The following is a 16,887-nucleotide window of genomic DNA, read 5'->3' on the forward strand; positions in this document are numbered from 1 at the left end:
TGAGCCACCTAGGCACCCCTCATAGCAGATATTTAAAAAAAAATTTTTTTTTAATGTTTATTTATTTTTGACAGAGAAAGAGACAGAGCATGAATGGAGGAGGGGAAGAGAGAGAGGGAGACACAGAATCTGAAGGAGGCTCCAGGCTTTGAGCTGTCATCACAGAGCTAGAAACAGGGCTTGAACTCACAGACCACGAGATCATGACCTGAGCCAAAGTCGTATGCTTAACCGAATAAGCCACCCTGGCGCCTTTTTTTTTTTTAATTTTTTTTAATGTTTATTTATTTTTGACAGAGAGTATAGCAGATATATATCACTATCCTAATTTTTAAAGAATAATATGCACACAAATATGTAAAAACTCCCTTTTCTCAAAAGTTTAGCTATGTTTTATCCAGCTATGTTTTCTTTTCTTCCTTAGAATCTATTGCATTTTTTAATTTTTTTCACTGATATTCTATTTAAAAAATAAGGGCATTCCAAAAAGCTTTCAATTCAGAACATATCACAACTTTCTTAAATAAAAATGTAGTATACAATGTTACCATGCTTAACACTTAAATGCTGGGTAGTTTTCCTCTCACCTGTGATGAAGACCTCGTAGCTTACAACTTTCAGTGAGCATCATTGTCACCTGAATTTCAGAAGCTTGATCTATATAAAGAAAAAGACATTGTCATGGATGTTAACACTATATATGTGACAAGACCTATTCTGCTATTAGCAAAAATTTATCTCAAACTATAGGATGAATTTTCATTATAAGATACAGGTAAATCTACATAGGTCTAGCCTATTTCTATTATCAAATTACAAAATATTACAAAATTCTATTGCAACAGGCAGTGTTTCATTTAATAGATGAACATTAACAGAAGCCATGAAGAATAAATTTGAGTATGTAAAAATTAGAAATTAAGTAAGGTTCCATAAAAAAAGTAAAGAAAGTAGTAGCAGGCTGGAAAAATATACATAAAGGGCTAATTTCATTTTTTCCCTTCTTTAAAGAACTCCTACAAACCAATAAGAAAAAAATTTAGAGTCAAAAGATAAAAGCATAAACTTTACTGAAAAAAAGCAACACAAATGACAAAAAAAATTACAAAATGACTTTTAGCCTCACCCTTCTGTAAAGACAAACAAACTAAATTAAGAGGTATCATTTTCTTTTTTTTTTTTTTTTAATTTTTTTTTTTTTAACGTTTATTTATTTTTGAGACAGAGAGAGACAGAGCATGAACGGGGGAGGGGCAGAGAGAGAGGCAGACACAGAATCGGAAACAGGCTCCAGGCTTTCAGCCATCAGCCCAGAGCCCGACGCGGGGCTCGAACTCACGGACCGCGAGATCGTGACCTGAGCTGAAGTCGGACGCTTAACCGACTGAGCCACCCAGGCGCCCCAAGAGGTATCATTTTCTTGGTCAGAGTGGGACAAAAACAATCAGCTACCTGCCAGTTTGGGCAGGAGTGTGATGAAACAGGTTCATCAATAGCATCTTGGGAAAGTGAGGGAAGCAATACCCAACAAAGTGTAAAAATACATATACTCTACATCATCAGCCCACTATTAAGAGCATAATCTACAGATATAGTCACAAAAGTTCATCTACATATAATGTAACAAGAATATTATTCACTTGTAATAGCAAAAAATTCAAAACAACCCAAAGTGCCCATCAAAAGAGAATCAGTTAAATTAGCACACTGGGATACTATGCAATTACTTTTAAAAAATAAGATTTAAGTCTCTATGTATGACAGAAGATCTCCAAGATATATTAAATTTTAAAACCAAGGTGACAAATTGTTTGAGTGACCAGTTATGTTTTAAAAACAAATTATTTGAAAAATTAGATACATCTGGACACATTTTTTTTCTTACTCATGAAGAGAATCATAATAAATTGTTAATGATGGTTAGGTTTAGAGATGGGAGAATTTAAATTTTGCACCTTTCTCTTCAATTTACATGTTCAAACCTTAGAAACATAAAACTATAAAAAAAAATGACCACAGGGGTTCTGAAGGGAGATTGTGGCCCTTTTATTTTCTTCTTACCTATCTGAGTTAAAAGCTAGCAAACAAAAAGAACTGATATTAAATTAATAGAAAAAAATGTAATTATCATGTAATACCCAAAACTAGTATGATTATTCCATTTTATTTTTAGCATCTGAACTTACGGTTTTTGGTCCAAAGTAACAGAACTATAATTGGCTTTTAGTTCAATGTTTTTGAAACACAAAACACAATAATGCAATTTACTAGTATCTTTAGTTTGCGCCTCCAAAGGAATTTTAAGTCAGCAAATATCTGCACAAATCTATAAGCATTCTTTATCTTACGGGGGCCACTACTTTAATAATAAGGATTTTCTCCACTATTTAAAAAGAACATTTCCATTAAGTGAATGGCATATTTTCATTATAAAATTGGAAATGAGTTTCAGTTTTTTAAAAACCAGCCTGAAGATGGGAATGCAAGCTGGTGCAGCCACTCTGGAAAACAGTATGGAGGTTCCTCAAAAAACTAAAAACAGAACTACCCTACAACCCAGCAATTGCACTACTAGGTATTTATCCAAGGGATACAGGTATGCCGCTTCAAAGGGACACATGCACCCCCATGTTTATAGCAGCACTAGCGACAATAGCCAAAGTATGGAAAGAGCCCAAATGTCCACCCATGGATGAATGGATAAAGATGTGTTGTATATATACAATGGAATATTACTCAGCAATCAAAAAGAATGAAATCTTGCCATTTGCAACTACATGGATGGAACTGGAGGGTATTATGTTAAGTGAAATTAGTCAGAGAAGGACAAAAATCATATGACTTCACTCATATGAGGACTTTAAGAGACAAAACAGATGAACATAAGGGAAGGGAAATAAAAATAATATAAAAACAGGGAGGGGAACAAAACAGAAGAGACTCATAAATATGGAGAACAAACTGAGGGTTACAGGAGGGGTTGTGGGAGAGGGGATGGGTTAAATGGGTAAGGGGCACTAAGGAATCATTGTTGCACTATATGCTAACTAATTTGGATGTAAATTTTAAAAAATAAAAAATAAAATTAAAAAAAACTGGCCTGTAAGATATCAAAAACAAAATTATGAGTATAGTGTACCTTTTATTTACTTATTTATTTTTAATGTTTTTATTTTTGAGAGAGAGACAGAGCGAGTGGAAGAGGGGCAGAGACAGAGGAGACACAGAATCTGAAGCAGGCTCCAGGCTCTGAGCTGTCAGAGCCCAACACGGGACTTGAACTCAAGAGCCATGAGATCATGACCTGAGCCAAAGTCGGACACTCAACCGACTGAGCCACCCAGGCACCCTGAGTACAATGTATCTTTAAAAACACTTTCAAGGGCACCTGGGTGGCTTAATCGGTTGAGTGTCCAACTCTTGATTTCAGCTCAGGTCGTGATCCCAGGGTCGTAGGATCGAGCCCTGCATCAGGCTCCGTGCTGACCATGGAGCCTGCTTAGGATTCCCTCTCTCTTTCTGCATCTGCCCCCTCCCCTGCTAGCACTCCCTAAAAATAATAACAACAACAACACTTTCAAAGAAACCAATAACTAATTTGTATGTCAACAGTAAAAATAGTAGTAACTTGCAAAGTTTCTGATCAACGCAACAAGAAGGAGAAAAAGATACAAAGACTGGCAAAGCCAAGATTCACATCCCAGCCCTAGATAGTAAAATGCCAAACCAAGAGTAAAATCCAGATCACTGAAGTCAAGTACTATGAGTATGTGTCACATTTACTCCTTAAAAGTGCACCTGTCAAAGCTAAGCAATCACAAACTTCATTTTCTTCCAAGACTAACTAGTGGAATCACTCCCTCTTCCACAACTTGCTAGTAGTGTCCACTTTTCCAGACAGCTTCACTTAGTTTAAACCTTTGTAGGAATGTAAAATGGGCGGATGAAAAGCCAAGGGCTTGAAACACTTGGTACTTCTTTGGAAAACGTGCATCACACTGATGTCTGCCAGAATAAACTCTAGTTGTCTAAAAACTGCTCAAAATTTAGGATCATCTAGGAATGGCAGAATGTGCCTTTATTTCTTTTTCTGTAATCTAAATAAATTTTAATCAAATTATGACCAGGACGATTTGGGGACTGTTAGGGTCTTTTTCAGATTGAAATCTAGTAATATTTGGAAATCTGCACCCAGTTAATAAGTGGTGACCTTCCTGTCAACTGGCATGAAGATCCAAATAAAAGTCAATTTCAGGACATGTTATTTTATGCCTAATTTTCTTCAAATTATTAACTTTAATAAGCATACTCTATTAAGCAAGGGACACTTGAACTAGATGATGATCTAAGAACAGTTGGAGTTGGAGAAAAAATAATTTTATCCATTTAGTAAGAAAAAACCATTTTCCTGGATTCCCTTCCCAGTCTAGTCCAAGTCTTTTAATTTTAAATACTGAAAGATCTATTTTAAGATGTGCACATTTGAAAAGAATACTATAAAATATTTACATTCCAAGTTACAAGAAGAACAAATGATTAAAAAAAACTCATTTCCAAATTGCGAAGTAGTAGCAACTATAAAACAAAATAAGAACCCAACACCAATAACCTCAAATTAATTAATTTACTTCATGGAATTCAATTTCACAATATTCACTGTATGAGATTCAGATTCTTAATTTCAATCTCTGGAAATTTCTTTCTTATACATTATACACACACACACACACACACAACTTGTGTTTTATATATAATATACATATATAATAACATTATTGTTATTTTTAAGGTTAGTACAACTTTTTAGAAACAACATAAATAATAGACTGGAATGTCTATTAAGTCTCTGTGCAAATTTACAAATTTTTTATGAAGCCAAATTCTAATTTCTTGCTTATGTCTAAAGGTAAAGGTCAATAATCTTTTAAAAAGTTATTTTTTACACTTTAAGCTACATTTCTAATTGTGTGGCAAGTAATAAAGCATACGGATTTGTGAAAGAAATTTGCCAGATTTTCATAGCTTCAATTAAAAAAAAATTCCAAAAAAATAAATCTCAAGATACCCAATCATATGGAGTTATCTAACAATTCTGCGCCAACGACTGTGGTCAATGCACTTCCTCTTTGTTTCTCATGCAAACCCTAACTATATCTTGGCTAAGGACTCACTGTGCTTTCTCTTGTTTCCATCTAGCTCAGAAGGAACATTACAATCACAGTGGTTAAGGCGTAGAAACAACCAATTGACTACAATTTCAAGTGTATCCGGAAGGAGAAATCTTATCTTGTGAAACAGTCCCAGAATCTGCATTGTGTTTTCTTATCACTATTATTTCCTTTTTTTCTCCTTTCCAACCCTAAGTCAACCCAATTATACATAGAAAGTTCTTTTGCTAATTCAAGATTCATTCAGAACAAATTAGTGACAGCCTAGTTGTAAACTAACCACAGATTTATAAACTCCAGAAGAAATATTAAAATCACAGAGGAATGTTTCCTTAAAATTTGGGGAAAATGTAACAAAAGTCAACAGTATTAAACTAAGGGTTCAAATTCTATATTTATAAACGGTAATATGTAAAATATCTTTCAAACCTAGTCAGAAAACCTAACGGACCAAACTTAAATATTAACCTTTAAAAATGCTTTGGGGCTAGGAGAGGTAGGTAGATAAAATATATACTGAACAGTATAATAAGTTAAACCGTTTAGAAAACAATGCGTGAATGGCAAGTGTGTGTTAAGCAAGCAATTTTGCTAAATTAAAAGAAATCAAATTACCCTTATTTTTAAGGTTAGTACAACTTTTTAGAAGCAACATAAATCCTTCATACTTTTCCATCAATTCATTTAAGTAGATTTAGAAACATAAGTTTTTATAAATTAACTTTGAAAGCTTCATAAAATGTCACCTCTTACATATAAAACGGAATTTAATTTTTTCCTCAATTTCTGCATCAAAATGTTATTATTTGTTTTTTCAAAATTAACATCTTGTCATCTCAGTCCATATCAGACACTGTCAGACATTAAACACCCTATAAATTACATTTTTCTTTTTCTTAAAATGACCAAATTTAACTAAAATTTAAGCTCTTACAAATATCAATTATAAAGTGAAAAATTAGGCATCATATTGCTCCAAAAGAATATGTGAAAATAGATATTCTGTTCATGATAACATTAACTAGTGTGATATACCCTTTAGAAAACAATCTGACAACATCTATCTAAATTTTAAATGCAAATACCTCTTGGGGCAACAATGTCAACTATGGCTATACCTATAAAACTAAGCCAAGAAGGATACATACACACATGGATATTTTCTGCAGCATTACATATAATAGCAAAAAAAAAAAAAAAAAAGGCAGGGAAGTGGGAGGAAGATAAACAAGCCTATTCATGTAAGGTACTATGAGTCTGGGGTGGAGGAGGGGGGACAGGGTGTTTTTTATTCTTTGTAGACAGCAGTATTGGGAGTGGGGAGGAGGAAAAATAAGTAACTGTTTTTAAGAGGAAAGAAACAACTTTTACCTAAGAAAAACACAATAGTACATATAGCAACAATGAAGTCAAATAGATGTAATTTAACTACAAGCTCAAGTAATACCCAGTAAGTGTTTAACATCTTACATTATTAGACCTTTTTTTCTATACCTTATGAAAACAAGCCAAATATCCTCAAAAGTTAGCCTCATATGAGCTAAACTCACATGAACTGACTTAAAGGTCTGGTGCAGACTCAGAATCTGAGACAGAATCTCACTGGCATGATCTACCTTAGGGAAACATTTTGGTAACAGTATGGAAAAAAACCCTACCTTTAACTGTTTTTACAAATGCTTGTTTTTCTTTATTTGGATCTTTTTCATCTACTAAAATCCCATGGAAAATACGCCCAAAAGTACCTAGAAGGAAAAATAATAATTAATGAGATCATCATATGATAACCTTCATAAAACTGTAAGTACAAAACTTCCTGGCACAATATAACTTAAACATAACAAGGACATATGTGATCAGCAGCATTATTCTCACCTAAATCTTTGTTTTTTTAATGACTATTAGAAATTCTTTGTAACTATGGAATATTCTAACTTGCTTTTGTTTTTTTTAAGTTTATTTATTTTTTGAGAAAGGGTGTGCGCCAGCGCGCGCACGCGCACACACACACACACACACACACACACACACACACACACAAGCAGGGAGGGACAGAGAGACAGGGAGAGAGAAAATCCCAAGCAGGCTCCGCGCTGAGAGCACAGGGCTCTATCTCACAAACCATGAGATTATGACCTGAGCAGAAACCAAAAGTCAGACACTTAACCAAGTAACCCAGGCACCCTTTAACTTGCTTTTAGAAATACCATATTTAAACTAAGTGTATGAGAATCCTTTCTGAATCATCCTAAATAAACTAATGATATAGCCAGGAACACTGGAACTCAGTAATGGGGTATCCATTAGAGGCATTTATGAGTTTCTAAGCTTAGCTTCAGAACAATAACAAAAGAGAACAATGGACTCCCCTCATACATTCAAAAACAGACCAAAAATTTTTGCTTCTTTTAATTACTACTTGTCACTGGGGACAGTTCAAACCTCTCAGCTGTGATTGACCTATAAGCATCTCAACCAAAGATGAATTCAGAATGACTCATATGCATTCAAAACATTACAAACTGGATTGTGGAAGGGGGCAAAGGTAATTCTCTCTTTAATAACTTGAGGGACTCAACTCAATGAAGTACGTTATTATTAATTTTGGTCCTCATTCAGCATCTCCTCAATCAATACCCTAAAATTCAAGAAAGAAAACAAGGACCAACAGGTGGGAAAGGGAAGGGTACTAAAATCTACCAAACATCTATTATGCGTAAGTTCATTTAATGTACATCATTTCATCTAATCTTCACTACTAGTCCAAGTGCAGACAATGCAGTGCAAATTTACAGAAAAGGAAACTGGACGTGGAAGACATTAAATGAGTTCTCCAAGGTCACACAGGTGACAAATCATGGGACGGGGATGGAAGTTGGGTGTGACTCCAAAGCCCATGCTTGTTCCATCTGCTCCATCCCCATACTATCTGTCACAGAGAAAATTACTTAGAATATTTGAAACAGGCTTGCTAGGTAGTGATCATCTTTAAACAAGAACAGAAAATATATTTAAAGGTAGTATTTAAATGCTAATATATACAAATACGTATATTTCTATACATATTTAATACATAAGTACATTATGTCTTAATACGTAATACATTTAATACATAAGTACATTGGTAAGTACATTAATGCTTTAATGTACTGAAAAATCAAGAATTACACCAAAGCTGTATTACGGCAAATTAAAGATCTAAAGAAAGAGAAAATAAAAATCAGTTTTAGAAAGGAAATAAATTGTATACTTCTATCCTTAGACACAAAGACATGAAATTCTTACAATCTGAAATAAAAAAAAATTTTATAGTGTTAACATTAAATCTTGCTTGAGAAACGATTTTAAGAAAATAAATACCTTCTTGGAGTACATCTTTTAAAGTTATCCTCTCCCTGGATATTGCTATATCCTTCACCTTAGCTTTGGCCTCCAAAAGAGTGACACTTCTCAGGTCGTTCTTCTCTATCCGCAAGGTAGGATAACCTGAGGAGCCAACAAAGCCAGACCAAGAAATATAAATACCCTATTGTGCCATCAGGGTCAACTAATACAGTTCAAACCTCAGGACTCAAGTCACAGGAATGAATAAATGTAAGAATCACAAAATGGGGGTCGCCTGGGTGGCTCAGTCAGTTAAGCGTCCGACTTCGGCTCAGGTCAGGATCTCACGGTCCGTGAGTTCGAACCCCGCATCAGGCTCTGTGCTGACAGCTCAGAGCCTGGAGCCTGTTTGAGATCCTGTGTCTTCCTCTCTCTCTCTGACCCTCCCCCATTCATGCTCTGTCTCAAAAAATAAATAAACGTTATAAAAAAAAAAAGAGAAAGGCACACACATGAACAGGGAGAATTACTTATGAAGGTCACACAAAATTATTCTTCAATGTTTATATATTTTTGAGAAAGAAAGTGTGCGTGCACGCACACAAAAGGGGGAGAGGCAGAGAGACAAGGAGACACAGAATCTGAAGCAGGCTCCAGGCTCTGAGTTGTCAGCACAGGGCCCGACGTGGGGCTTGAACCCATGAACTGTGAAATCACAGTGAGACACTCAACCAACTGAGCCACCCAGGTGCTGCAAGGCCACACAGAATTTTAAAGAAACACTTTCTACCTATCCCAAATCCTTAAAATGCATAATTAAGACAAGAAACACTAAAATGAGTATTACCATTACCACCACTTCAACTGCCTTTCACCCAAATGAAATAAGCTTTGACTCACAGAATATTTATTTGTTTGTTTATAGTGTGCAGGGAAGGGGGAGAGGCACAGAAAGGAGAGAGAATCCCAAGCGGGCTTGTGCTGTCAGTGCACAGCCCATTGTGGGGCTCGATCTCACAAACCCTGAGATCATGACCTGAACCAAGATTAAGAGTTGGACATTTAACAGAGGCACCCTAGGCACCCCTTTTTTTATTTGTTTATTTTTATTTATTTCACTTGAGAGAGAGAGAGGGGGGGGGAGAGCGAGCACAAGTGGTAGAGAGGGGCAGGAGAGAGAGAGAAAATCTTAAGCAGAATCTATGCTCGGCACGAATGTGGGGCTTGACATGGGGCTCGATCTCACAACCCTAGGATCATGACCTGAGCCAAAATAAGAGTTGGATGCTCAACTGACTGATCCACCCAGGCACCCTTGACTCACAGAATTTAACTTATTCCCCTTTATGGACTGTTTTTTTCCCCAAAAGATTTTCTAATATAATCTCCTAACAAAACAACTTTTCAAATGAAAAGACTATCTTTTCGAACAAAACATCTGGTTGATTTAATCAATCTCATGCTTATACAGCCTAGTTGTATCATTGTGAGATACATCTGTTTTTCAGCTCCGCTATTTTCCCACTCATTCTTACTGGCAAAAATAAAATTTCTAGCTATAACTTAAAATTTTCATTCCAAGAAAAAAATGTTAGAATAGAAGGAAGATTCAGTGTTAGCAAGTAGAAACCGGAATGGTTTCTCTAAGACTTATGCACTTTGGTAAACACATGGTAAGAAAACTCCCTGGAGAGATAAAAGACCTAGACAATGGTCATCAATTGTTGCTACAAGATCTAGACGAAAGGCTTGGGAGAGTTCTGTAACCAAAGGATTAGGCTGATTCTACTGATTCACCTGATTCTACTGATCAGCAGTTTGAACAGGATACACACAGGTGTGTGAGTATCTGTATTTGTATATGTTTAATCGTACCTGGAGTTCTCAGAGTTTCTTAGATCTATGGTCTGTTGTTTTGTTATTTTGGAAAATTCTTGGCCATTGTGTCTCCAAATATTTTTTTTACTCCTCTCTTTGTCTTTCTTTTATTTATATACAAGTGGATTTCCACTGGATTTTTAAAAAAATGTTTGTTTTTGCCCTACATAATAAATGAATCATCTATCTCAAGATAATGTCCACAAAAATAAGTACATTTCTTATCAATAGTAACTAAAAATATTTTTAATAAGTAATTTCAAGTGACTTTTTTTTTAAATGTTTTTATTTATTTTTGAGACAGAGAGAGACAGAGCATGAGCGGGGAAGGGTCAGAGAGAGAGGGAGACACAGAATCTGAAGCAGGCTCCAGGCTCTGAGCTGTCAGCACAGAGCCTGATGTGGGGCTCGAACTCACAGACTGTGAGATCATGACCTGAGCTGAAGTCGGACACTTAACCAACTGAGCCACCCAGGCGCCCCTCAAGTGACTTTTAAAAAGCATTTCGCTTTTAGCATATAATAATTGAATCTCTATCTCTTTAAGGTTATAGCCACAATCAAGAATTGACTCTACTGAGCAAATCTTGACATTTAAACATTAAAATCAATGATGTATTTCTTCTGAATAGTCTGGACTACTTTCATATCTATCATTGTGTTTTCTGAAGAGCATATAATTCTTTCTTTCATTGGCGGTGATGGTAACTACTGATGATTTCTTTAAAATTTCATTTAATCTTGAGCATTCCCTCTTTCCCCCTTTTCTTTTTCTTGCCACTCTTATTAAAGAAACCAGTTCTGTTATCCTGAAGAATGTTCAGCATCTGCTTCTTCAAGTATCATTTAACTTGTTCTTCGATCCCTGTCTTTCTTGTAAACTGCCAATCAGTTCCACAGCCATAATTAGGTGCAGGTTACCTCTTAGGAGTGGGGAAGGGAGACAAAAAATACTCCATGGGTGGTATATCACATGTGGGAGTACAAAATATCTAGTTGTCCTACTTTCCGTGATGCAAAGTTTCATTAGAGGAGTCACACCATGACAGTCTGCTCCCTCAAATGATCCCATTTCCCTTTGTTCACAGGGTTTTAACACTGATGGTCTTTTTCTGAATCAATTATTTTAACAGAGGTTGTAATTATGATTTTCTTTTTTTTTTTTTAATTTTTTTTTTCAACGTTTATTTATTTTTGGGACAGAGAGAGACAGAGCATGAACGGGGGAGGGGTAGAGAGAGAGGGAGACACAGAATCGGAAACAGGCTCCAGGCTCTGAGCCATCAGCCCAGAGCCCGACGCGGGGCTCGAACTCACGGACCGCGAGATCGTGACCTGGCTGAAGTCGGACGCTTAACCGACTGCGCCACCCAGGCGCCCCGATGATTTTCTAATTCTATCATTCCTTCCACATTTATTAGCTAGGATTCTTCTGTAAAGAAGCATTTTCCCTCATCAACCAGCACTATCTGCTTACTCTGAAATACAGTTCATATAGCCAGTCATCAGAAAGAGGGATTTTTGGTGCCTTAGTTACTTCTCATAATGATTAACTTCTTCAATAACTATCATCACAAACTCAAGGATTTTTACACATTGTTTCCATCCACTGCAGTCATTCTTTTTGATGCTCAAATGTCCCATTTCAACCTGCCCCAGGTTTATCTTGCCCATTCCTGACCTAGTCCTGAAATTCTCCATTTCCCCAAAGAATCCTGGTTCTTTTTAATGGGAAACAGTACTGGAAGACCACAACAGGGCACTGGATGAAGAACAGATAGTAAATGCCAGTCCAAGGAAGATACCAGCTAACTGCCTATAAGACCTAATTAATCGATAGCACTACTGAGTTGAGCCATGATTTATGGTCCACTGTTTATCCTGAGGATTATGTTGTTTTCTATTTGTGTGGAGACTCATTCCTCCTTGCGTCTAAATTATATTCTAAGAATGATTATTTTCCCCCAACATCAACATGTTACAGTGTAAAAACTTTTATCAAAATCCTGTTTAAAAAAAGGGGGGAGTGCTCGCTTCGGCAGCACATATACTAAAAAAAGGGGGGAAATCAGATTTCATGTTCTCAATTCTAATGGCAGCTATCCTACAGGATAGGAAGTTATTCTATCATGATTAAAAAACAATGTAAAATCCCTACCACTGCCCTTCAGATTATCACACAATTCATTAAAATCTAAGACTCATCTTCATACAGCTCAATGGCTTATTCTATCTAACTACCTGAAAATATTTCTTCTGAATTTCTACAGAAGTGATTCAGTATCCCTTTTAATGTAATTAACCTATGGAAATCTCCCCAAAATTAATTCTAGCAACTGAACTTAAATTATATTTTCAGTATTCCAATTTTAGAATGTTTCACTCAATGTTCTAGAAAGCAGAAGTTGAAGATCAAGCCTAATTCTGCGCATGTTAGATACTATGTACATGGGATGGTACACATGCCCCACAAATAACCAAGCACACAGGAACCACTGGCAGACAGACCACAGACAGCAATAGTAAATCATCTTTAGAATTAAATTAACTCTTACTGGTGATAGGAGTTGCATTGTTGGGTGTGTCAGCTCTCAGATATTGAGTCGTCTGGGTAGATGGCTGAGACAGCCCTTGGGAACTACTGCTGGCACTGATGCTGCAAACAAGTTTTAAAAGAGAAATATTTGGTAAGTCAGCTTCAGTGAAAACCCTCCTTTTTCTATGTATGCAAAAACGCATCCAACCCGTATAACCAGCTTCAAATCCTGATGGCAATCACAATAATGCATGGATCTCCATCACAAACATGCCATATTGAAATTTTAATCTCATAATATAGAGCCACTTCTTCTTTCCTTTCTATCCTCACAATCATTAAGCAGGTTCATCTTATCAATCATTCAGAAATGCAGGTATTAGTCCTTAGACACCATAGACAGCAGTCCTTAACCTCACACAGAGATATGATATGTTAGGGATCTATGGGTCATCTCTTAGGAAAAGAGCCCATGTCATCCAATTAAATTGCTTTAAAAAAAAAAAAAGAAAAAGAGGAGTAGAATGACAGGCCTCTTTTACTAGTGGTCCAAAATCAAATGGCCTAATAAAGAATATAAAAGCAAATCAAATATGCCAATATGCCCAAGGCTTTTTAAGGGGTATTATCTCTGGTTCAAATCAATCCCACCTTTTTAGAATTTCTGGAACTTATTACAATTTTCTAGTATTTGAAGCATTCCATTATACCATATCCTTTAAATAATATAAGAGATCCAGAAAAGGACAGGCTCAAGTAACTGTTAACCCTATACTCAAGATTTTACAAATTAATCCCTCGTTAAGTATGTGCTTTTGTCTTTTCTGTGGGTAAAAACCTTACCCCAGGTTACCCTTGGGCACATTTCAGTTTCACTACCTCAGCCCTTGAATTCTGTAGTAGACGGGGGAGGGATAGAAATTTAACATGAAAAGTGAACTCAGATGGCAGGAAGTCATACCAAACTGTCAGGATAGGCTTTTCATGCCTTCCTTAGCTGTAGGATCAGCAGGGTCCAGAGGCTCCCAACTTTCCTAAATATGCAATATCTTTGAACTGACCAGGCCCCACACAATAACTCTGTATTTTCAAAACCTGGTGATTGAAAAAAATAATGACAAAAAGTTGCTACTCAATCAGGGTGCCTGGGCAGCTCAGTCGGTTAAGCGTTCGACTTCAGCTCAGGTCATGATCTCACGGTCTGTGAGTTCAAACCCTGCGTCGGGCTCTGTGCTGACAGCTCAGAGCCTGGAGCCTGCTTCAGATTCTGTGTCTCCCTCTCTCTCTGCCCCTCCCCTGCTTATGCTCTCTGTCTCAAAAATAAATAAAAACATTAAAAAAATGTTTTTAAAAAGTTGCTACTCAAGAACTGATCTCTGTGAGTCTACACATGTAGTGGGTATGAGGCAGTACAGTGAAGAGATGAAGACCATAAACCTTGGGTATGGGGGCAGTACAGTGAACATAAACCTTAAAATCAAAACTGCCAGCACCATTTACGAGCTGTATGATCTCAGGCAAACAAATGGTTCTGTAGCCTCGAATTCCTCATGTTTAGAATGAGTTTGATTCTACCTCCTGACAAGGTTGCTAAAAGGATTATATGAAAAATAAAGAAAGAAAGCTTTTAGGAGAGTGCCTTGTCCTCAAACATACACTTACAAATTATTAGAAATTATTATTATAATATTATTAGTAATATTAGAATGATAAGGAACCACAGGACACCTGTTTTTGGAGTTCTGGGTACTACTCAAAGATCAGACTAAAAATCAGTGTTGTTGAAAGTCCAGGGGAGGGAAGAGAAATGTTACCATCCCCAAAGAGTGGAAAATAAAGGACTTCAATTTACTTACCCATAAAATAGGATTAAGAAAACCTATCTCCCAGGAGTTTTTTGAGGCCCCAGTTGTATAATATATGTGAAACTATTACCTAACTATTACCTGCAACCAACATAGTTAAATAAGTGGCCAAACTCCAATTTACTGGTCATTTGTTTCTCTCCAGTAACTGAACAGTAGGTGGCACTCTTGTACCACCTCAGAATTCTTGAAAAGCCTACAAAGAGTACATTACTAGCCATCAAGCTAGTAAGTAGAACAGCGAGAATTCAGAGATGCTTTGTTTGGCTCTTAACCACTAGGTTATGCTCTGAAAATAAGTGATAATGTAAGTTGCTTTTATTCAGGCAATGTCTGGAAACCTTTGCCCAAAAAAGGAAAGAACCAGAACACCTAACACATGAGTATAACTGATTTAATATATATTTTAGCAAGCTGAGGTATATGCTCCATTGAATCTGTAAGTTTTTGCACAATTCTGGCTTATGTGTGTTCACAGCCCTAGCACGCACGTTAAGCATTCAAGGAAAATGTGTGTATCAAGACTTCTAAATGCCAGGTTCCTCAGTGACTCCTTTAACTGTGCGTATGTCCTCTCAAAGTCCTATCTAAATGTCCCTGTTACCTTACTTCCCACTCAGAGGCTTCCAAATGTCATTTCTTCCTCTATAAACCCCAGTGCTAACTTTAACACCACCATATACACAAAACCTATTCTGAAACACATCTCCCAAGTATTTCCCTTCCTATTCTTACCTTCTTCCTCTTCCTTCTCTACTCAGATAAAGCAAGTAAAACAGAGGGGACAAAGAGTACTTAGGGGCAGATACTGAATCCAACCAAGTTGTGTTGGTTGTTTATGCCACACATATGCTTACCCACTGTGTGTATAACACTGTGTAGGCCTGAGGATTCAGTAATCAAGAAGACATATTGCTCCCTAGTTGGAAAAAGCTTATAGTCTAGCAGCAGAGACAAGTACACAAACATGATTACTGGAGAAAAAAGTAGAATAACTGCCACCAAAGACAGAGAGACAGAGAGGGAGAAGCAGAAAGCAGGAGACAGAGACAGAGGAGAGAGAAATGGGCAGTTGGGAAGCTTAGAAAAAACTTCATGTAAGAGATGGCAATGGAATTGAAATCTGAAGAAAGAACAAGGTTTAGGAACCCTGTGGGCAAAAGGAAAGCATGAATTAAAGTCCTAAAGGGCAAATATAGGGCAAAACTGTGGAACAAGTAATCATCTGACTACAGCATAAGTAAGGGTACAGTAAGGGAAAAAGAGAAAGGTTCAACAAGTTTGGAAAATACCTCTCCACCGAAAGAAAGGCTTTGAAAGGCAAGTCATGAAGTTGGAAGTCTTTCAGTCAGCAAGTGGGAATCACTGAGGAGAAAAACAAGAATTGTGTACTGGGAAAATAAACCTATCATTCCATCTTTACCTCTTACCCTATCCTACCTATAAAGTCGTCCCTGTCATCTCTGATCCACCTAGGCTGGGACAAGTACCTTTTCTATTCTCGCACTATACTACACATATCATAATCACCAGATTTATAAACTTCTATAATTATAGGTTGTCAAAGATAAATAAATACTTGAAGCTACAAGGTATATCATTATTTTTTTTAATATTCCCAGCATATCTAACCCTGTGTATCTCCAAGGCTACACATTAGAATCATCCAGGAAGCTTTAAGAAAAATACTGATGCCCTAACACCACCCCAGACCAATTACATCAGAATTTCTGGAAAGTAGGACCCATGTTTTATAAGCTTACCCATGACTATAATGTGCAACCAGGTTGAGAACCAACGGTTTAAAGCACAGCAGGTTCTCAATAAATTTACTGGATGGATGGATGGAAGGATGGATAGATGGATGGATATAATGACAATGATGGAGGGATGAACTAGGCGGAAGAAACAGGGCTATTTTAAAAAGGTACTAGGAGTGGAATAGAGTCATGTCAAAGGGGAAGGGAATAAAAGTGTGCTCACCACTTCTTACCCATAAACTAATAAACTATAATTTGTCTTCAAAATATCTTTTAAATAAAATCAGAGAAACATAAATAATCACAAAGACAACAGTTGTTCTTTTGGCAAGACCTGATCACCCTCCCTCCTCTCC

At 36.6% G+C, this 16,887-nt stretch overlaps 1 protein-coding gene across 2 annotated transcripts in view; it reads right to left on the bottom strand.

Moving 5' to 3' along the window:
• Window positions 1-16,887, bottom strand: part of RYK (receptor like tyrosine kinase) — a 105,552-nt gene that overhangs the window by 27,807 nt on the left and 60,858 nt on the right. Inside the window, exons 7-10 of one of the 2 annotated variants that reach the window (XM_030329669.1) lie at window positions 12,926-13,026; window positions 8,529-8,654; window positions 6,827-6,913; window positions 588-657 (exon numbers count right to left, since the gene is read on the bottom strand). In XM_030329669.1, the coding sequence (XP_030185529.1) occupies window positions 588-657; window positions 6,827-6,913; window positions 8,529-8,654; window positions 12,926-13,026 (384 nt within the window). Of the gene's footprint in view, window positions 1-587; window positions 658-6,826; window positions 6,914-8,528; window positions 8,664-12,925; window positions 13,027-16,887 lie in introns of both variants that reach the window. The other variant, XM_030329668.1, reaches the window with a different exon arrangement.

Source organism: Lynx canadensis, chromosome C2 (assembly GCF_007474595.2).
Source record: "Lynx canadensis isolate LIC74 chromosome C2, mLynCan4.pri.v2, whole genome shotgun sequence".
Classification (NCBI taxonomy): domain Eukaryota; kingdom Metazoa; phylum Chordata; class Mammalia; order Carnivora; family Felidae; genus Lynx; species Lynx canadensis.